Source organism: Mesoplodon mirus, assembly GCF_964341445.2.
Source record: "Mesoplodon mirus genome assembly, chromosome: 15".
Taxonomy (NCBI): Eukaryota; Metazoa; Chordata; class Mammalia; order Artiodactyla; family Ziphiidae; genus Mesoplodon; species Mesoplodon mirus.
Window position 1 is genome coordinate 17,753,155 of NC_138991.1, and position 20,285 is coordinate 17,773,439.

A 20,285-nucleotide genomic window follows, 5' to 3' on the forward strand; every position below is an offset into this window, starting at 1 on the left:
GCCTTGACATTGCTGTGACACCTATATGTGTGGTCGGTGGACATGTCTCCTTGCACATAATGTAGAACAGTTTGGTTATTGCCAGACTCACATGATGAGTCACGTGTGATGTGGTCTTTGGATCATTATGGGTCCGCAGTGGACTGGGAAACAGAACTGGGTCTTCACCATAGATATTTCGAAAAGCGCTGGTTTAATACACATTGTTGCCAGTTGGCCCTCAGTTTCTCCAACATTAAAATGAGAATAAATACTCTGACATCCACAAGGTTTTAGGGAAGACAAACTAGATAATGCACAAGAAAGCACCAGAGAGCACCATGTGGAGTAGGGGGATGCATGAGCTGCATTTTTTTTTTTTCTTTAGCAAATCCTCCTTTTTGGCAGGGTTTTTATTTACTGTTTTCTGCCAGCATGTATTCAGTTTTTTTTTTTTTTACATCTTTATTGGAGTATAATTGCTTTACAATGGTGTGTTAGTTTCTGCTTTATAACAAAGTGAATCAGTTATACATATGTTCCCATATCTCTTCCCTCTTGTGTATCCCTCCCTCCCACCCTCCCTATCCCTAGGCTTCCAGATAATTCTTATCAGGATGCTACACTTGGACACTGCTCTATGGCCACATTGTCCAATGTGATGGCCAGTAGCCACACAGGATCCCTGCGCTTTTGAAATGTGGCTAGTCCAAATGGAGATGTACCATATGGTAAAATATATACTTGATTTCTAAGACCTAATATGAATAAAAGAATATAAAATATTTCATTAAGTTTTTATGTTGATTGCAGGTTGAAATGATAACATTTTACATCTACTGGGTTTAACAAAATGTATTACTAAAATTAATTTTACTTTATGTTCTTATTTTCTTCCTTTAATGTGACTATTAGAAAATTGAAAATTATGTATGTGGCTTAAATTTGATTTCTATTGGATAGCGATGCTCCAGAACATCAGCCATGGAGTATTGGGAGGCTGGGATCATCTGTAAGATGGATGCTAACAGCAGAAGTGCTGACCAAGCTCACACGCCTTCTGCTTTCCTCCCCTGATGTTCCTCCATATGGACTCCACCCAGCTTCCTGGGTGAGGCGCTGATATGTTTGTTTGCTGGTTCCTTGTACAGATCAACTACAAGGCCGTGGGCTCATTGGACCCGAGTGCTGACCTCTCCAGCCAGAGGGGCAAAGTGTTCAAGCTTCGGAATGAAACCCACCACCTCTTTGTGGGTCTGTACCCCGGGACCACCTACTCTTTCACCATCAAGGCCAGCACAGCAAAGGGCTTTGGGCCCCCTGTTACCACCAGGATCGCCACCAAAATTTCAGGTATCTGTCCTAGAAATGGGAAAGGAAGAAAGGTGGTGGTGGTGGTGGTGTTTTCCATTCCTAATATTCCTGGGAGTGAAAAAGGGCAGAGCCAACCATCACCATGTGACTTTGGAGCAACAAGGACAGTGCAGTCCCTTGTGTGTCACTGCTGTAATCTCATGGAGAAAACCTAATCCATGAACTTCCTAAAGTATAAAAAATATATCCATTAGACTAGACCAGAGGGAATGCTGAGTGATTCACCAGATAATTTATCTAGCACACAGTTGCCTTAAATAGTACATTTTCCCCATACAGATTGATTTGTAAAAATGTGATTGATTTTCAGGAGTATTCCTTTTGGCAGTGCAGGGCACAGCACAGGTTCTTATGAAACGTCTGATGAATGAATGAACAAACAAATGAGTGACTGTTACAGAGCCATAGCAGTCCAGGATGTCACCTGCCATCGCCAGTAGGGTGCCCTCCCCCACCAGACAGCATCAAAGCAGAATTATCTCAGACCCCTTTTTTTTACAATTTACATTTTTTCAGAATACGCATGCAGTTCTGATCTGCATCCATATTTTGCATAGATACAGACCCACCGTGTTTTTTGTAGCTTAATGTTTCCACTTATCCTTAAACCATAAGCATCTTCCATGTTGCTACATTGCTTTCATTATAATGTTCTGTCAAGTGGATGGACGTAATTTAATTAAACATTCCCCTGTGGTTGGATATATTCGGTGCTTCCATGTTTTTATAAAATAACGCTTCAATAAACATGTTACAGAATAAAGTTTAATTTCTTGTCTTGGATTATGACTTTAGGATTAAATTCCAGAAATTGGAATACTGAATTAAAACCGATGTGGGTTTAATAGCTCTTAATACAAATGGCTAAATTACCTTCCCAAGGGATTAGATTTAGTTACACTTCTATCAGAAGGGAGGGTCTCAGGAAGAAAAAGAAAGATAAGAGGAACTAGTTAATCACTGCTGTAATTTGCATTTGCATTTTAAACATGTTTAGGGTTGACATTCACATCTGCATTCACATCTTTAAGTACTTATATTTCTTGCATTCATCTGTTTATTTGGTATGGAACTTCTTGATTCATGAGGGTTACCAGCCACATCATTGCTACCCTTCTCCAGACTCTTCTGTACCTTGAAGGAACCTACGGGCAGGTTGGAAGTCAGGGCCTCCTTTGCTGAAAGCGTGGGATGCCATGTGACTCTCATCCTACCCTTCCCCAAACACCTCCCTTCTAGGCATCCTGAGTGTCTTGAGGGAGGTGATGAGAGGGGTTTGGGACCTTTGCTAAGCTCCCTTCTCTCTGTTCTCTGTCCAGCTCCATCGATGCCTGAATATGACACAGACACCCCACTGAATGAAACAGACACGACCATCACAGTGATGCTGAAGCCCGCTCAGTCTCGGGGAGCCCCTGTCAGGTGAGGAGGGTGCTTAACCTGGCGCTTGCCATTTTCCTTCTCTGCACCGTTCACGTTTCCAGCTGAGTGATGTCACTGGCAATGCCCATGGGCAAGACTGGCCAGGAGCAAGGCTTCCTGGAGGAAAAGGGTCTGCAGCCCTAAGCCCCGTTCAGAGGGGCTACTGAGCCAGGAGCCCTGTCTCCCTACTGTGGGCCACTGGGACTGGTTTAGCGGGAATGTGCTGATGGGGACCTGAGGAGGACTGGGAGAGAACTTTCTGGAACACACCTATGGTAAATGTATTTAGTCCGGTTGGAGGCCCAGAAACACAGTATCCTGGCAAGATCACCTTTATGTATCCAACTGCCATTAACAGACAAGTAGATAGATTCACTGAATGCTAAAAACAACCTGTTCAGAGATTATGAATGGGACATGACCTCAGGGCTGGTCCAGTTTATGGCCTTGGTGTTCCACAGGGGACTTGAATTCAGAGTCATACTGCTGATTTTAACAAGAGGCTGCTGGAGTCCAGGAGTGTACCTATAGCCCAGGCAGTGAAAGCATCTCAGTAGCTAAGCTGATCCCATGGAAGTCCATGGGCTCACGGCTGTCAGGAAGGTGGTCATCTCTTTTAAATAAGCTACACTATGTACAAGGGCAGCAGCTCCGATGTTGACTGCTGGCTTTTGCTCAGAGCTCAAGGGACTACAGACCCTGAAAGCCAAGCAAGAGTGTTGGGTAGAACAGCTTTCAAGTTAGCTCAGTTCAGTTCACCGAGCACGCATGGAGTATTTTATATGCCAGGAATGGAGCGGCGCACAGGGGATGAAAACGATTCACTTATTCATTCATTCGATAAACGTTTCTTGAGCACTCACTCGTGTCAGGCACTGTTTAAGTGCTTGGGACAGGCTAGTGAACTAACTGTGTATAACTCATGCTCTAAAGAAAGTCAAACTCTAGTTAGGGAGACAGAAATGTGAAAACATAACTGCACTACAGTGTATGTTTGTGGAGATGCACATAGGCCATTACAAGAGCTCACAGGAGAGAAGTCCCAGAGGAGGTGACACTGAGCTATATCTTAAATGTGGTCTAAGATCTCCCCAGAGTGGTAACAGGGTCCAGCATGAACAAGGCATGGAGGAAAGAGGAAGCTTGACATGGTGGGGCGCAACCAGGAATCGTTAGATTTGCCTTAGCATAAAGGTCAAGGCAGGAGTGGTGGGGTGGGAACAAGGGCCACGTTTGAGAAGCTCAACCTTGTTTGAGGGGCCCTGGGGAGCCACTGAATAGCCACATGCAGTTTCTCTTTTATGATACTGTAGGCTGGGAGACCAGCCGGGAAGGAGGCTATTGAGATGCTCTAGTTACCTGTTGGCCAACCCGGGTCCAACTCTACCCAGGAATTATAGGCACTGGAGCAGATAGAATCAGCTGCCAGTTTGGAAGTTCCCATCTATTCTATAGACTTCGGAAAGTGTTCTATCCTAAGTAAAGTGGGTCTTCAGGCCTTCAAACAGGTGTGGATAGAGGTTGTGGGCACTGAACTAAGAACATTTGCCATATATTCCACACAAAGGTTGTTCCAGGACTGTCCTACCTGTGATGAGCCAGAGCGGATGGTGGCTCTGACATCAAACAAGGAGTTGTTGAGTTACTGTGTTTCTTCCTGTTACTCTTTTTTTTTTTTTTTTTAAGGGAGTCTTTTTTTTTTTTTTAATTTATTTTATTTATTTATTGGGCTGTGTTGGGTCTTCGTTTCTGTGCGAGGGCTTTCTCTAGTTGCGGAGAGCGGGGGCCACTCTTCATCGCGCTGCGCGGGCCTCTCACTGTCGCGGCCTCTCCCGTTGCGGAGCACAGGCTCCAGACTTGCAGGCTCAGTAGTCATGGCTCACGGGCCCAGTCGCTCCGCGGCATGCGGGATCCTCCCAGACCAGGGTTCGAACCCGTGTCCCCTGCATTGGCAGGCAGACTCTCAACCACTGCGCCACCAGGGAAGCCCTTTCCTGTTACTCTTATGCCACATTGTCATTTATTTCCCTCTATACACTGAGATACATTATCCTCCTTTTCAGATGAAGAGTCTGAGGCTCAGAAATGCACGCAAGGGCGCACAGACAGGGAGCAGGAAGGCTGAGCTTGAACACACGTCCTCCAGGTGCCCAGTCGCACATTCCATCTTGGCCACCCATGTCTCACCTCCCCTTCACAGCTCTTACCTCTGTCATACAGCAGCATTGGGCATGTTTCAGAGTCTCAGAAAGCTTCCCAGATGGTAGGAGTCTGGCCCAGAAAAGAGAAGCTCAGTATTGTACAAGTTAGCAGCTGACCCAGGGTCAGAGGCCAGATCTGCCCTAAAACCCAGGACCTTTCTATGGTAGACCCAAGGGTCACCTTTCATTGCTACAAGCCTACAAAACTGTCAGCAAAAGAACCTGGTCAGCTGGCACCCCATTGTGTGGCTTCTTGGTGGCTGTGGATTCAGCCCAGCTTCCCACAGTCTTCTGGCTGCTGTGTGGGACAATGAAAAGGATGTGAGTTCGGTGGCAGTGAACCTGGGTTCAAATGCTGATCTAATGCTGCTGTGTGACCTTGGGCAAGATACTTAATCTCTCTGAACCTCAGTTTTCCTTATCTGGAAAGAATACACTGGCGATATTTCACCAAAGCTTAATGAGGTGGACATGTGAGCCAAAGCAGCGCAGGCTGTCAGAGAGTTAGTTCCTTCGTTAGCTTTGCTTCTTCTCTGTGGAACTTTGGAAGTTCTGTTCAAAATGGTTTTTGCAAATCCACCCCACTGTAGGGTCACAGTGTTACCCGCTTCCTTCCTGTTCAAACTTCCAAAGCTGTTCAAGACCCTGATTTCAGGGTGGGGAAGGAGGTGCTTTGCTTTTTCCTTAAGAGCCCCTAACTTCTTTCTGGCACAAATTCAGAAAAATGTCTTTTCTGATTGTCCTGAGAAATAAGTAATCTGTGTCCTTCCTACTGATAGGAATAAAGTTAATTTTTGTACAGAGGATCAGGGACCCATCCTCAGGATGAATCAGATTATATGTCTGTGAACCTCTGAAAACTCCTCAAAGCCAGCTGAACACAGATGGGAGTAATTATCACCATGTTTTATTGGGCAACTCCTATGATCCAAGAATTTAATCTCTACTAACCTATGAGTAGTACTATTATTTCCCTGTTTGAAATGAGGAAACTAAAGTTCACGGTCACAGAGCCTGTAAGTGATGAAGCCAGGACTCGTACCCAGGCCTGCCTGACTCCAGAGACCAGCAAAGTGGTCTTCTGAGCATCCCAAACCGATGTTCTTGGGAAAGCTTTTCTAGCCTCCACAGAGATAAGCCCCTTACACTTTCCTCCTGAGCCTACAGACTTAGTTTGCACATCTGTTTAATGAGCTCATGCATCCTAAGACCACAGTACATTAGCAGGTGGAAATGGAAATGCCCATTCCATGGGAGTAGCAGTGAGAAATGACAGTCGGCAGGGTACGAAAAACAGGACAACTCTACAAAACCGACACAGGGACTCAAGAAACAAGGAGGTCCACGTGCTGTAGCCCCCGCTGCCCCTCACAGCCACGGGTATTCATTTGTTGTTTCTGGTTCACCCTAAAAAATGTACCATTAGGTCCCACGTCTTCAAGTTAAAAGAGCCAGCTAGCTTCCATTTGATGAGCACGCACCAGCCGAGTGCCTGTCGCTACATGTAAACTGTTCGCATCCTCACAGCACTGCCTTAGTAGCCTCCCCATTGTGCAGATATGGAAACTGAGATATGTGGAAGCTAAGGGCATTGACCCAAGCCATGGAAAGAGCAAGTGGTGCAGGCAGAATTTAAACCCCGTTCCGTCGCCCCTAAGCCAACACTCACGTCTCTCTAGCCACGCCACCTCCCGAGGAGAAAGTCATACGGGATGTATTTTGGTGACATTTCCATCGGACAAAAATTGAAAATAAATGTCACTGCTCAAAGGGGCAATGCCTGGTGTCTGGAAGAGTCTGGCTGCTTTTCTTCTCAAGGCTCTAGATCACTGAGGGTGGGTAGACACTGAGTTTCTGGAGTTATTTTCAGACTGTTGCTTGGGCATTTGCCAAGAAGGGAAGAGACTCATCAGTGCCAGCCAACAAGGCTTCCGGGACAGCCGCAGTGCCAGCAGTGGAATATCACAGTAGACTTCAGTTACTTTAACCCTTTGTCACCTTGAAGTCTGGGCACTGGAGTGCCCCGTGGGAGGCAGCTGACCATTAAGTCATTCAACAGATATTTATTGAGCAGGAACTGAGGTAAGTAGTGAGGATACAGCAGGAAGCGAGAGAGATACACGCCCGTCCTGCTGAGGCTTATCATCCAGTAAGTGTACCTGTGAACGGGGCAGGGAGGGGACCGTTAAGCCATTAAGGAAACAGAATAATGAAACCGGCAAAACAAGATAACATGAAGTCAGTAGAGACGGTGACTGTATTGACTGAGAGGAAGAGTAGACGGGCTGGAGAGGTGGGCACAGCCCAGGCAAGCGGACCCGTGTGGAGCCCTGCAGGCAGGGGAAGCACGAGCCTTGAGAAACCAGCAAACTCACTCTGTGACCACAGGACACTGAGACCTCTCCAGATGCACTGGGTCAAGGATGCCCGGAATCGTGTTTTATAGTTGATAGTTCCTTTCATTCCATTGTCGCCTCTGACCGTCACTTACCCAGTGGGTAAGCTGCACAGGAAATACCATCTCCATTTTAGAGGAGAAGCTGAAATCTAAGATGTTAAGTGATTGGCCCAAGGTCACGTAGAGCCAGTCCACGGACCTAGCTTCCTGCCTCTGAGTTCATTGTTCTGAGTTCCTCGTGCCTGGGATGTCACATGATGCCTGGGTGACCTTCTGGTGGGATGCTGTGGAGTGAACCTCTTCCACCTAGGGAACGAGGGGTAAACAAGGCAATTCTGGTCGCGTGGGCGCAGCCAGTAACTTGTGAAGCCCAGCATAACTCTCTGAGTGGAGAGTCTGCCTGTTCTCCAGCAGACTCACACCTGAGCCTCAGCCTCCAGGCCACCCACACACAGGCCTGGTTGAGCCAAACTCCAGCCCCTGCTGTACTGCTCGCTGCACCTCTGAAGCCCTGTGGCTCTGACTCTGACTGGTAGGACTGAGCATGCAGGGAGGCGAGGCGGCGGGGAGGAAAGCTGGCCGTGCGGGGCTCCTGCCCCCCCCCCCCCATTACTCCAGCCAAACCACCTTGGCGGCGTGGCCTCTTTTTCTAATACTCCACAATGGAGATGTATTGCTTTTGCATTGCTTTCCCCAGGCCTTCAAAGATTTATTGGTTTTTAAGTGACAGAATCCCAGAATTGCTTAAAAGATCAATCACACAGTGACTAGAATCTAATATTCAGCTCGGCACACGCCTACACCCCACCTGTCATGCTGATGGAACTGTTGTAACCTTCATAAGAAAGTAACTCGGCCGTGAATTAATCACCCATAATGCAGTCCCTGAAGGGGGGAGTCCAGGGCAGAGCCCCAGATTCTGTAGCAGACCCTCCTCTGGATCCCCAGTGGGCTTCCTTGAAGATGCCTTCCCCGCCCCAGCCCCTGCTATCTCCTTCCCATCCCGTCAGTCCCTGGGAGCTTTGGGATTAGCTCTTTCTTCTCTCTCTGCCACTCTCCACCCCGCTCTCCTGACCTGCCAGGACGGCTTTCTGGTCTGCCTGTCGTAAGTTCCTCTTTCTTCAATCCCTCCCCCACCGAGGGACTGTTGGACTGGTCTTTTGGAAGCACAGATTGGATCAAGTTAACTTTCCTGCTTACAATTCTTAAATGGGTCACTGGCTTCCTACCGCATTATGTTCAGGCTTCTTAGCATGGAATTCAAGGTCCATCTGAATCTGGTTCTGACCTTCGTTCCTGATTCCGTTTCCTTTGACTTTGTCCCTCTAGCAGGTTTTACTCAACAGCGCCATGTACACTTCCTTCATCATCCTTTCATGAGCTTTTAATTGTGTTATATACATTTGTTTGTATGTTTTCTTTGGTTTCGTTTCTTGCGTGCCCCTCACTAGACTGTGAGCTCCGGGCAACCTGGAAGTTTGACACTAATGGATTCCTTTCCCTGGGACAGGGTCTGGCTTTCGTAGGTCATTCAAAAGACAAACAAAAAACAGAAAAAAACAACAGCTAAGTAAGTAAGGAATTCAGCAAATCTGGTGGTACCTGGTAGATACAGGGTACTGGGACAGTTGAGATGCACTTTACAGGCCCTGCCTTTACCTGCCTCCTTTCCTGTGAGAGCTCAGTCCAATGGAAATGCCTGCGTTGATGGAAATGTCCTATATCTGCTGTCTGATAGAGTCGTCACTAACGACACGTGGCTATTAAGCACTTGAAATAGGACTAGTGCGACGGAGGAACTGATCTTTAAAATTTTTATTTTCATTAATTTAAATATAAAGAGTCACCCATGCTAGTGGCTACCGTTTGGATGTGCAGGTCTATAGGTAAGATAAACAGTAAAAGAAACAATGCGGATGAGCCTGTGTACTTCGTTGGAGGTGTGTATGAGAGTTCAGTACGGAGGCAGCCGTCATTAGCCTGGTGAGCTCAGGGGCCAGGAGGCCTTCCTGGAGGCAGTATTGCCTGAGACCTGCCAGAGGAGGGGGAGCTTGGCCCAGGAGGAAGCGACATGTGCAGGAGTTGAGGTAGAGGAGGTGCATGTTGTGTTTGGGGCACAGAGATGAGGAGAGAGGCAAAGAAGTGAGCTAGAGCTAGGTAAAGGTCTTCACTTGGGATTTGGACTTTTTCCTGAAGGGTATGGGGAACATTGGCAGGCAGATGGCCAACTTTTTGTTCTCCTCTAAGCAGTCAAGCCCTTGTCTGTGCCATTCTCTCTGCCAGGCATGGCATCCTCCACCTCCCCAGCATCCAGGTCAAATCTGCTGCATCCAGGACCATCTCCCATCCTGCAGCAGGATGTGTCAGCTCTGCCTTGGGCTCCCACGGGGGACTTGCAGTTTCAGTCTCTACCAGCCTGTGACCTCCTTGGGGGCAGGAACTGGGGTCCCACAGGCTCAGACCTGAGATCTCTCATGTTCTTCCTGCCACAGCTGACTTCCCAGTTGGATACGCTGGAACAGCAGAAGCTCCTAGAATGAGATCCCCTTATGCAGTTGACTTATCTGATGGCTTAGGGTCAGATTCTTAATTTCTCTGAACCTCAAGCTGCTTGTTGGTAAAATGGGAATACCCATGTCGCAGATTGTTTTAAAGGTCAAATAAGCTAAACTATGTAAAGTGTCATTGGCAGTTGTTCAGTTTGCTCCTGGGGTTGGCCAAGCTGTTGAGACAAGAGGTGGCTGCCTGCCCTGGGTGGTCCTGGCAGGATTATTCTCTGAGTCCTGCTGCAGCCGATGCCTGTTTGCTAGGTGTCCTTTACCACTGTGTAAGCTTCACTGCAAGATTGTGCTGGCGTGCATGTGACGTGTCAGGGAACGTGCAGTTGTCTCCAAGGGTGTCACAGAATCCTCACAACGATTCTCAAAAATGGATTCTCAGATTTGAGCACCTTTCAGAAACACCAAACCAAGCAGACAGGGCTAGGAGGTCTCAACCACTGAAGGGCCAGCAAAACAAGGAGTAAGAGCAGTGCCCTCTACTTGAAGGAGGTGCCACTTGGTGTTGTGAAATCAAAGTGAACAGATCCAGAGCCCCTCAGGAAGGGGTGTGAAGACTCCCATGAGCTCCCTGAACTGAGACCTTATAAATACTGGGACCGGAGTGGGGACATGGAGTCAGAACCAAGCAGGAGAGGTGAGACCAGATCCTAGGAGATGAATCATGTTTATCTGTTCACGCATTCATTTGTTTATCAATTCATTAACTAATTCAGTCAATAAATATCTACTTGGAATTTCAGCAAACAGCCACATGCCAGACACTGTGCCGAGCTCTGGAGACCCAGAAATGAGCTAAACAGGCCCACACGCTGCTGCCATCCTAATGGCAGATACAGCTCTGAACTAACAGTGCCATGACACTCGTGACAGACTGTTAGCAGCTGTAGACCATTCTCATGGGGTCCATGTCACCTCCCCATCCCGCCTCTGATTTCAGCTGTGGCTAAGCTGGATAGTTCCATGCAAAGTTATAGGATCCCACCTCCAGCACCAGCGCCCACCCTTTTTTTTTCTGCCTTTTGGCCCTAATTCTTTCTCCAAAGCCCCAGGGATCTGGCTTAGTCTGAGCAAGCAGGTACAGCTCAGGAATGCAAAGAATTTAGTGCTACAGGGGAACTCTCAGCCAATGTGGGATGAGAATCCAGGCATCAGAGCCTTGCCTCCCATCCTTTGAAAGGACCATTCTGAAGTGCATGCCACACGGTTCCTCACACATCCCCAGGAGGACTGAGCCCCGGCTTCCCACAATGGGAGCCTGCTCGACAGTGCACACTTTGTTGGTTTTTCTTCCTTCTTTGTCTCACTTTTTCCTATAAGAGGTGGATCAGCCCCAGATGGGGCGGTCAAGAGATAATGTGAGAGAAACTGAAAGGCCGGTAGGACTGCAGTGGGGGAGAAAATGCAAGAGAGGACGGCGCGTGATGAGATTGGATGTGAAAGGGCCAGGTAACCCAGGGCTGTGTTATTACCGTAGCAAGGACTTTTATACTAAGAGCAATGAGGCATCAGAGAAAGGATTTTAAGCAAGTGAACAGTATGATCCATCATTTTTTTTTTTTTTTTTTTTTTTTTTTGCGGTACGCGGGCCTCTCACTGCTGTGGCCTCTCCCGTCGTGGGGCACAGGCTCCGGACACGCAGGCTCAGCGGCCATGGCTCACGGGCCCAGCCACTCTGCGGCATGTGGGATCTTCCCGGACCGGGGCACGAACCCGTGTCCCCTGCATCGGCAGGCGGACTTTCAACCACTGCGCCACCAGGGAAGCCCAGATCTATCTTTTTTAAAAAGGTCTTTCTGGCATCGGTGTGGAGAACAGATCAGAGAGGACAAGAGCGGTCCAGAAGGAAGAGTTGGGATCAGTTATCGTTGTCCCAGTGAGAAATAAAGGTGATGGAGGTCCAGTAGTTGAGGAGGTAGCAGGGGCGAGCCTTGGCGATGGCTCCTCTGTGGGGCGGGGGGTGGGTATAAAGGACAGAGACATTGTCCAGGGTGGCTCCCAGGTTTCTAGATTGGTTAATGGGATGGATGATGGTGCCATTCTCTGAGCAAAGGAACACAGAGGGAGGGAAAGGTCTATGAGGATACTTTATCCAGGAGGGGCCAACGGTGGCAAAGGTGGTCTGGGAACTGAAAGGGAGAGTTACGAACCAACTGGGCACGGACAGGCTGGGACCAGATGCATGGTTTGGCAAGCCCTGGGGACCTCTGGGGGACCTTCTCCAAGGTCAGTTAGGACTTGCGGCTCGCTCTCCTGGGCTGCTTGAGGCATAGTGCACAGAGGGTGCAGCTCTAGCTTGGAGGGCCAGGGGTATGTCACACTGAATACTAGGAGCCAGTGTGACATGGCAAATGGCTTCTAAGGTCACTGCAAGTTCTCTTCACTGCCTGATGAGAATCCATGATCCAGCTGCATTTGACAGGTACAGCTAGTTAAGACTAGAAATTCTGAAATACAGAGTGATGAGCTTCAGTACGAACTGGAGATCCAGCCAGCTTTTAAAGAAAGGAGAAAGTTTGTTGGGAAGTAAAGGAAACAATTGCCAAATTTCCTCCAGGATTCCTTTAATAACTGTGAAGCCCAGAGTGGGATCATGTGAAGCCATCACAGTAGGGTTTTGCTGGTCCCTGGAGCTGCAGTGAGCAAAACTGGCATCATTACCATCTGATTCTCAGATATCAGCATGTGATGGTGTCCTATTAAGGTAGGGGAAATGAACATTCAGAGGACTTATTAACATGGCGCAGCCTGAGGAATTCATGAGTCCCTGTCCACGTTGGTAGAGATGAGAAACTGCAATTACATTTGGATGTTCTTTCTCGAAACATCACTTGTTTCACTTTGTTCCCCAGCTCTCTGGGCTGCCTCTGCCGGGGTCTGGAGATGAGGAGTACTGTGATGTGGGGAGATGGGAAAGAGGCACTCCCCTGTAAACTGTGAGATTTAGCTCTGCAAGTAACAGCACTTGTTGCCAAGTCTCACAGCCTGCTGGGATTTCATCACGCCGGATTAGAAGAGAGATGGAGCCACATAGGAGAAGAAGCAACCCGAAATAAGGAAAAATGGGATAAATGCTACTGCAGAGCTATACCCACTGGGGCTGTCCCACACTCTAAATATGGCAGCTAATGGGACGTGTAACTATGATTAAAGAGACTTGTAACTACTACCAGTGAAACTACCAAGGGGACTCCAAGTGTGGCACAGAGCTGCACTCAGAAAGGTCATCCAGGAAAACAAAAGGGAAGAAGGGTGAAACCCAAATAATTTCAGTGGGTTTGCATTCACTTCAGCACATCCTAGCTGCATTGCAGGTCTTCTTTGATCAGCCCCTCAAACAACCCAGCTTCCCAAGAATTGGCTCTGATATTAAAGGATGCTGGATCATGTTCCTTAGGCTCAAAACAAGGAGGAAAAAACAGGTATTTCAGGAGGAATATTTTAAATGGAGCAGGCGCAGTTGCTGAACCATGAAGAACGAAGGAGTGTTCTATTTTGGACCGTCTGCCATCTGGACAGATGGAGACAGAGACTGTTACTGGTGTGAGGGAAAGGAGAGTGTGGTCGTCATGTTCACCTCCTACCATAGGACTATTTAAGTTCCCCAAACCTGGAGTGCTGGAGAGGCATCAGAGCAGGGGATTTCGAATTGGGAATCATTAACATCCAGGTGGTGTTTGAAGCATGGGAGGAGTGGATGAGCTTACCCAGGAAGAGTGTAGACTAACAAGACAGAGCTCTGTGAAACTCTATCAAGGAACCACACAGGAGACGGAGAAGGAGTGGCCAAAGAGGAAGAAGAAACACCAGGGCAGAGTTAAAACATGAAAACCAAAGGAAGAATAATTTAAAGAAAAGGAGATGGTTGACATGTTGTGATTTGATTTTCTCCAAGAGCTCCAAGCAGCTCTTACAGTAGAAAAGAAGGAAGACACATAACTCGACCCAGGACATGGGAAAAGGAAGATGATGATATCAACCAAAGTGCTTTAAAGTGGACCATATGGTCCAGGCTTGATTAAAAATGCCTATGAAGGTAGATGTGCAAATAATGGAGATACTGAGGGCCAGGCGACCTCAATGCTGTTGAAGAATCTGTGGCCGAGGGTCCAAAGCTGGGAGAGGCTGGAAAGGCAAGATATTGATATTTAGATAATAAGATGCTCGAAGCTTCAGTAATGGAACCCTGCTATGGGATAATATGGCTCTGGGTGTGACTGTGTTGGCAGTGATGGTAGATGGATGGTAATGGATTCAAGGTGAAGCCAAGTATTTTAAAGAACAAAGAGGCCAGGCTGTGGATGGTAGGGCTGTCTAAGGAGATGTAGTTCTTATAATGCTAAACTTCCCACCCTGAGGAACTGGGGAGGCCCTTCACAAGAGCACCAGTGGCTCTGCGTGTTGCTTCTCCTGGGTCTCACTTTTTCTCCCACTTGTTTTCAGCTGACCTTCACTTCTCACACTGTTCTGGGCCCTGTGACCGTTTGCATCACTGCTTTGCCTCAGATCTTGCACAGCTGATAACGGATGTCTCTCAGTTTCTCTATCTGCCATTACCCAGAGGTCAGACTTTCAAGTTGGCCTCCATCAAGTGCATTTCCCTAGCCCAATCTCTTGATGTTCTTCTGAGCTAGTGCGTGGATCTGTGCCACGTTAGAATCCAAGGGGGTTTCCTCTCATCCAAAAAGCATTCTGCACGATGCTCGCTCCTGCTGCCTGCGGGTGCTCAGACTTGCCTCCTTTCACCCGCAGTGAGAGAGGTGATCCTGAAAGCCCTGGCTTTTTAGTAGGAATAGAACTACTTAAAGGTTAGAGTCTCCAACCATTAGGCAGAAGAAATTTGTACTTACCCCCTTTCACAGTACAACCCATCCTTTTCGTGCCTGGCCACAGCTGCTTGGGGTTTGCTGTTTAACTAGTGCATTTCTACTTGGGTGTAGGCTCACCAAGCAACTTCTAAAGGTTATAAATGTATTAAGTAAATATTCATGACCAGGGCAAAGGGTAGCAGCCCCAGTAGCACAAGGAGGGGTCAAAGGCAAAACTTCAGACCTACATAGTCCGATCCTGTAGCCACAGCTATGTGAGGCTATTTAAATTTAAATTAATTAGAATTAAAGAAAATTAAAACTTCAGTTCATTAGTTGCACTATCCACATTTCAAGTCCTCAGTAGGCAGATGTGGCTAGTGGTTACCATATTGAACAGCACTTCCATCATCACAGAAAATTCTATTTGACTGCATTGCTCTAGACTCTGGGAGGGCTGGTAGAAAGAGGTCAGGGTCCATATTTGGTTTCAAACAGGCTATTATATTAATGTAGGCACTTGAAGCCATAGGTAAAGGCCAGGAATCCTGTCATGAGAAATAAGAAATATAATGGGGGCTTCAAAGGCAGAAAATATAAATCTCACCAAAAGCCAGAGGAGACCTTTGACTGGGCTGACTTGCTGCTGAGACCCTGACCTACTGAACTGGATTTCCCTAATTCCATTGCATCACCCTTGCCTGGGATAAAGTCTGGGAAATGGTTTAACCCCAGAGTTTTCAAACTTTATCGACTATCAGAATCACCAAGAGACCTAGTAAATATGGAGACCCCTGACCATCCCTAGGGGTAATGAAATTGGTCCTGAGAATCTGCATTTTGAACAGGCTCCCAGATGATGATGATCCTGCTGGTCTTGAACCACGGCTTGAGTGCCACTGGTTTAGCCTATAGGTAGACTCAGGTTTGGAGAAAAGAGACTGTAACAGAAAACCAAGAATTCTCCTCTATGGTGCCAGTTGTTTGTTCATTCTCATGATATGGGGAAGCAATTCTTTTACATCTTATTGTAGAGTTGCCCCTGTGGGTTTTACAGCTTTTGGAACTCTTGTGTCTTTTTTGGTGTATGTTTCAGCGTGCAGATCATCAGTTTTGGCTTGTAAGTTCTGAGCTAGGATTCCTGCCGGCTTATTTCTCTATCCCTGTCCACAAGGGGGCTAAAAACCTACCCCTTTTTTCTTACGGTGACAACAATGACTGGTGTCTGAAATACATGTTGTGTTGTTGCACGCTGATAGCATATCTGAATATATCACTTCTGTGCAGATATTGGGGCTTAGGTAGAAGAGAGATGCTGGGTGAGACTGAGAGTCAGTCTCTGAACAAATCTGTATTCTTTCATGGAAGGCTGGAGCAGCCTGGGAGAAACAAATCCATTTCCAACTTTCACTCTATAAAAAGTTCCATATTTTCTTAGATCAGACAAAATATATTGAGTGCCAGAATGCTGCAGCGATATGGGCGCGTCACTCAGCTGGCTTGGGATCTGTATGCATTGTCCCCCCGGGCCAGTTTTGATTATGTTCTTTTTCCTTTTATTGCAGTCAGCAAATCTGAATTTGCTATTGTGGGGAGAGCAGGAAGAAGAGAAAAAATAAATGAAGGTTTCTAACCTTCAGAAAGCTCAGAGGTTCAGTCTGAATAAGCACAAAAACTTTTCCATGTGCCTCTGAATTCCTTGAATTTGCAGAACTGCTCAGAATCCCAAGAGAACTACCTTCCACAGAGGATTCAGGCCCCACTTTGAGCTAAAAGGCAGAGCTGAAGTTAAGAGAGAGGGTCAGAATTAGGGAAAGTGGGAATAGGAATCAGTGGGGGAAAAACAGGAGTTTGGTCCCCATCCAGGCTGTTTCAGCCTATTGTTCAGTTTCTTCACTTCAAAGCCATCTGCTCCCCACGGCTCTCAGATAACGTCTCCCCTGCCAGGACACCCTTTTCCTGCTTAATTGAAGTTAGTTTCCAAGAATAGTTGTCCAAAGCAGTTGCCAATAGTGGGAATGTTTTGAAAGTCACAATAGGAGTTGAAGTCTTGGCTTGCAGATGTCTACACATGAGCCAGATGTTCAAAAGGCATCACGTGGTCTGCAACAGCCTTCACATTTCCAAAGCCAGGAGTTCTCTCATTGGCCCCTGTGACTCACAAATGGCTCCTTTGAAACTGTCACCGTCTCCCCATTTGAGGACCGGTAATACCACCAGTGTGAAGGGAAACAATCGCTTCCATTCAGGTTTACAGCAATGTGTTTCCCAGGCTTAATTATACCACAGGTATATAAATTACAGAAACATGCTAATGCTCCCATGATTAAAATTATAGAGTGCCTAATTGAAAAAGCATAAACTAAATTGAAGAATTCCTAATTATAGGTTGCTTTGAGGTGTTAATTTCCTCCATAACGAATGCGTAATTTCTTGGAACCTAAACAGGTAGCCTCTCGTGTCAGCACGTAGGCTGCAGGCAGATGGGCTAGGGTTGTAATCTTTCAGTTCAGCAAGTTGACAAGGGAGGCTTAGTTCAGGGGGGAGAGCATTGAACGGGAGCTTGGGGAGGTGGTAGAACTGGTGAAGGTGACACACCAAGGTCTACCTAGTGGGCATCTGGACCAAGGGAAGATGAGGAGCCCTTGGAAAACGTTTCCCACCTGCTTTTCTCTTCCTTCTCCAAAGTCTCAACACTTATCCCAGTTAGTTGTTTGTGCCTGTAAAACAGTGGTTCTCAAACTTTGGTCCTGGACCAATGTTATTATCTGAGAATTTGTTAGAAATGCAAATACTCAGGCCCCTTCCCCTGACCTGCTGAATCACAAACTCTGGGGATGGAGCCCATCTGGCTGTTTTAACAAGGCCTCCAGAAGATTCTGATACATGCCAGAGTTTGAGAAGCACAATTCTGAGGAGTTGGGTGCCAGATAGCCAAAGTCACATCCAGCTGAGCTTTCTTGAGCTCCTTCTCTGGATCAGAACCTGTGATTGGTGACTTCCCAAGCATCATTTCATTTTATACCCTCAACATCACACTGAAGTAGACAAAAATGCTCCCCCTTTCTCAGGTGAGAAAACTGAGATCCAGAGAAGTCGGCTTGCACAGCTCATATCTTTGAGAGCTGTAGGCCTTGTCTGTAAGCTTTTATGGAGACTCAGATGCATTACATTGTCCCTTTTTTTCATTGTTGTTACATAGTTTTCATCAATATCTTTACTGATCAGTGGGTTTTCGAAGCAGTGTAGAGCTGGAGGCTGAACCGCTGCTGAGAATGACTTCCAGGTGAGCCACGACTTTGCTAATGTTGAGTCTGATTGTAGGACGAGGAAGGGGGCTCCTAAGTATTTGTAATAATTGCTATTAATGGCATAGATTGTTAGTATGCATTCTTTCTGAATAGTGATGTGAATTCTAAGTATAAAAGGCCACAGCTCAAAAAGATACTCCTTGATTTTTGGAAGGAACTCCCCTTGTATAGTGATCCAAGCAGCTGTGAGCCCCCTATTAGGGACTTTGGGGACCAGACGAAGTAAGACATACTCTATCTCCATCTCCTCTTTGCAGACATCTTGGTTTTCTCAGGTTCCTGTTTTCTACTCTAAACACATCAGGGACTCTGTGTGTGTGTGTGTGTGTGTGTGTGTGTTTGCCTGTGGTAGGTTTTAGCCAATCCATAGCCATCTGAAACAATAAACTTAATGTTTGAGGTTTATATCACTCCATCAGGTTTTTGTGCAGTTCTTAGCCATTCCCATATGGTTGAAAATTTGGGTCATTTCCAGTTATTTGTTGTTATAAATAACCCAGCAATAAATATATTTATTCATGCTTTTCTTTTGGTATTGTATTTTTAGATAGGAAAAAATCCCCACGAGTGGAATTACTGAAATGAGTAAAATGGAACTAAAATATATTGAGTGCCTACACTTAATATGTCAGGCACTGACAGCCAATTCATATATATTAACCTTTTTCATTCTTTAATTAAAAAACCTCAAAGTAACAAGCGCACATAATTGGGAAATCACATAGTCAAACCATTCTCTGCTCCACATTTTTCAATCCCCTAGTCCTGTGCCCCAGAGGCAACTGCATTTTAATTCTTTGCCATTTCTTCTGGGAATTGGCAATGTCGCTACGTAATGTGCTATTTTAAAGTTACTGATTACCGACATTATCTGTTTACTTCCCGCTATTATAAATGAGAATTTGTCTGTCTTGAATCATCCAGCTTCCCAATGTAGTTATACCACTAGTTTTAGTTAAATAAATATACAGTAGCTAATTTTATAATTTGACAAAAGCAGGCTACTTCAGTGCCAAGTGATATACTATTTTTATTGTAGTATTGTATGATTAACTTAAAGCTCACTATGTACTAGACACTATTTTAAGTCCTTTATCTATATTAACTCGGTTAATTCTCATCAAAACTCTATGAGGTAACAGCAAATTGTATCCCTGTTTTATGATGGGAAACTGAAGCACTGAAAGGTTAAATAACTTCCCAAGATCATGCAGCTAGTAAGTTGCTAATCTGGGATTTGAACATGACAGTCTGGCTCTAAAGCCTGACTCTTAACCACTATGTTATACTTCCTCTCATTATTCTTCCTGTTTTGTGCAGTGTGTTTTTTAAAATTCATCATAGAATGTACAAGTATTCTATTTTATGCAGGCAATATCTTTATTATACTATTAATACATTTTTCTTCCAACAGAGCTCTACCATTTCAGATTTACTATTAAATACTCTTTTTTTCTTTGATTTTCTTGGTGTTTTTTTGGTCATTTTGCTCTGTTTTCTGGAAAAATAACCAACCTTGTCTAGCATTTGTTTAAAACTTCAGCAATCATGGCTTTTCCTTTTAAGAGCTATTTACTGTTGTCTGATTTTATTTTTCTCATATTTTTCTCACTTCTTGTTTTTGGAAGCAGTCATTTCTTTTCTGAGGATAATGTTTTGATTTGGAGAGTGATAAAGGTTTTGCTGACTCCTATATTATCTCTGTTTCCTCTGGAGTCATTTTTTCCCCATTTGAATTGACTACTCTCTTTCATATTGGGGCATTTCTCACCTAACTGGTGAGCTTTGGTAGTCAGTGTTTAAAAGTAAGGTGTTGTAAAAGTTGACCAGAAGTGCTGTTTTGGGGGGATGAAGGCATTCAAACTCTCCAGAGATGAAACCTCCTATCTCCTGCCTGAGGGGTAGGGGGTAGATATGTAGAGGTCCATGTTCCAGGGTTTGATGGTTTCAGGTATAGACTTTTGATCAACACCCCTATTTTCAGCCCCACATTTCACTTTCACATCCTCCACATTTTATTGCCACAAGACCAAAGTCTCACTTGAGATCCATTGGGCAGATCAACTCCATTTTTATTCACATCTCTTTATGATTTGACTTTCTTTATCCTGCCACAACAGATAGCACTCTTCTGACCATTTTCAATCTTCCAGAATTTTGCTGAACCCTCTCATCCACTAACGGCCCCTCTCCTGTTCTTTTTTTCCTTGCAGATTTATATGCTTTTTCATCTT

The 20,285-nt window shown here is 45.9% G+C and overlaps 1 protein-coding gene across 1 annotated transcript in view; it reads left to right on the forward strand.

The window, feature by feature from the left end:
* The window catches only part of PTPRT (protein tyrosine phosphatase receptor type T), a gene marked incomplete at both ends in the record, with an annotated part of 1,080,119 nt that overhangs the window by 795,734 nt on the left and 264,100 nt on the right, over positions 1 to 20,285 (forward strand). Inside the window, 2 exon segments of the mRNA XM_082644817.1 lie at positions 1,131 to 1,332; positions 2,673 to 2,775. Of these exon segments, the coding sequence (XP_082500943.1) occupies positions 1,131 to 1,332; positions 2,673 to 2,775 (305 nt within the window).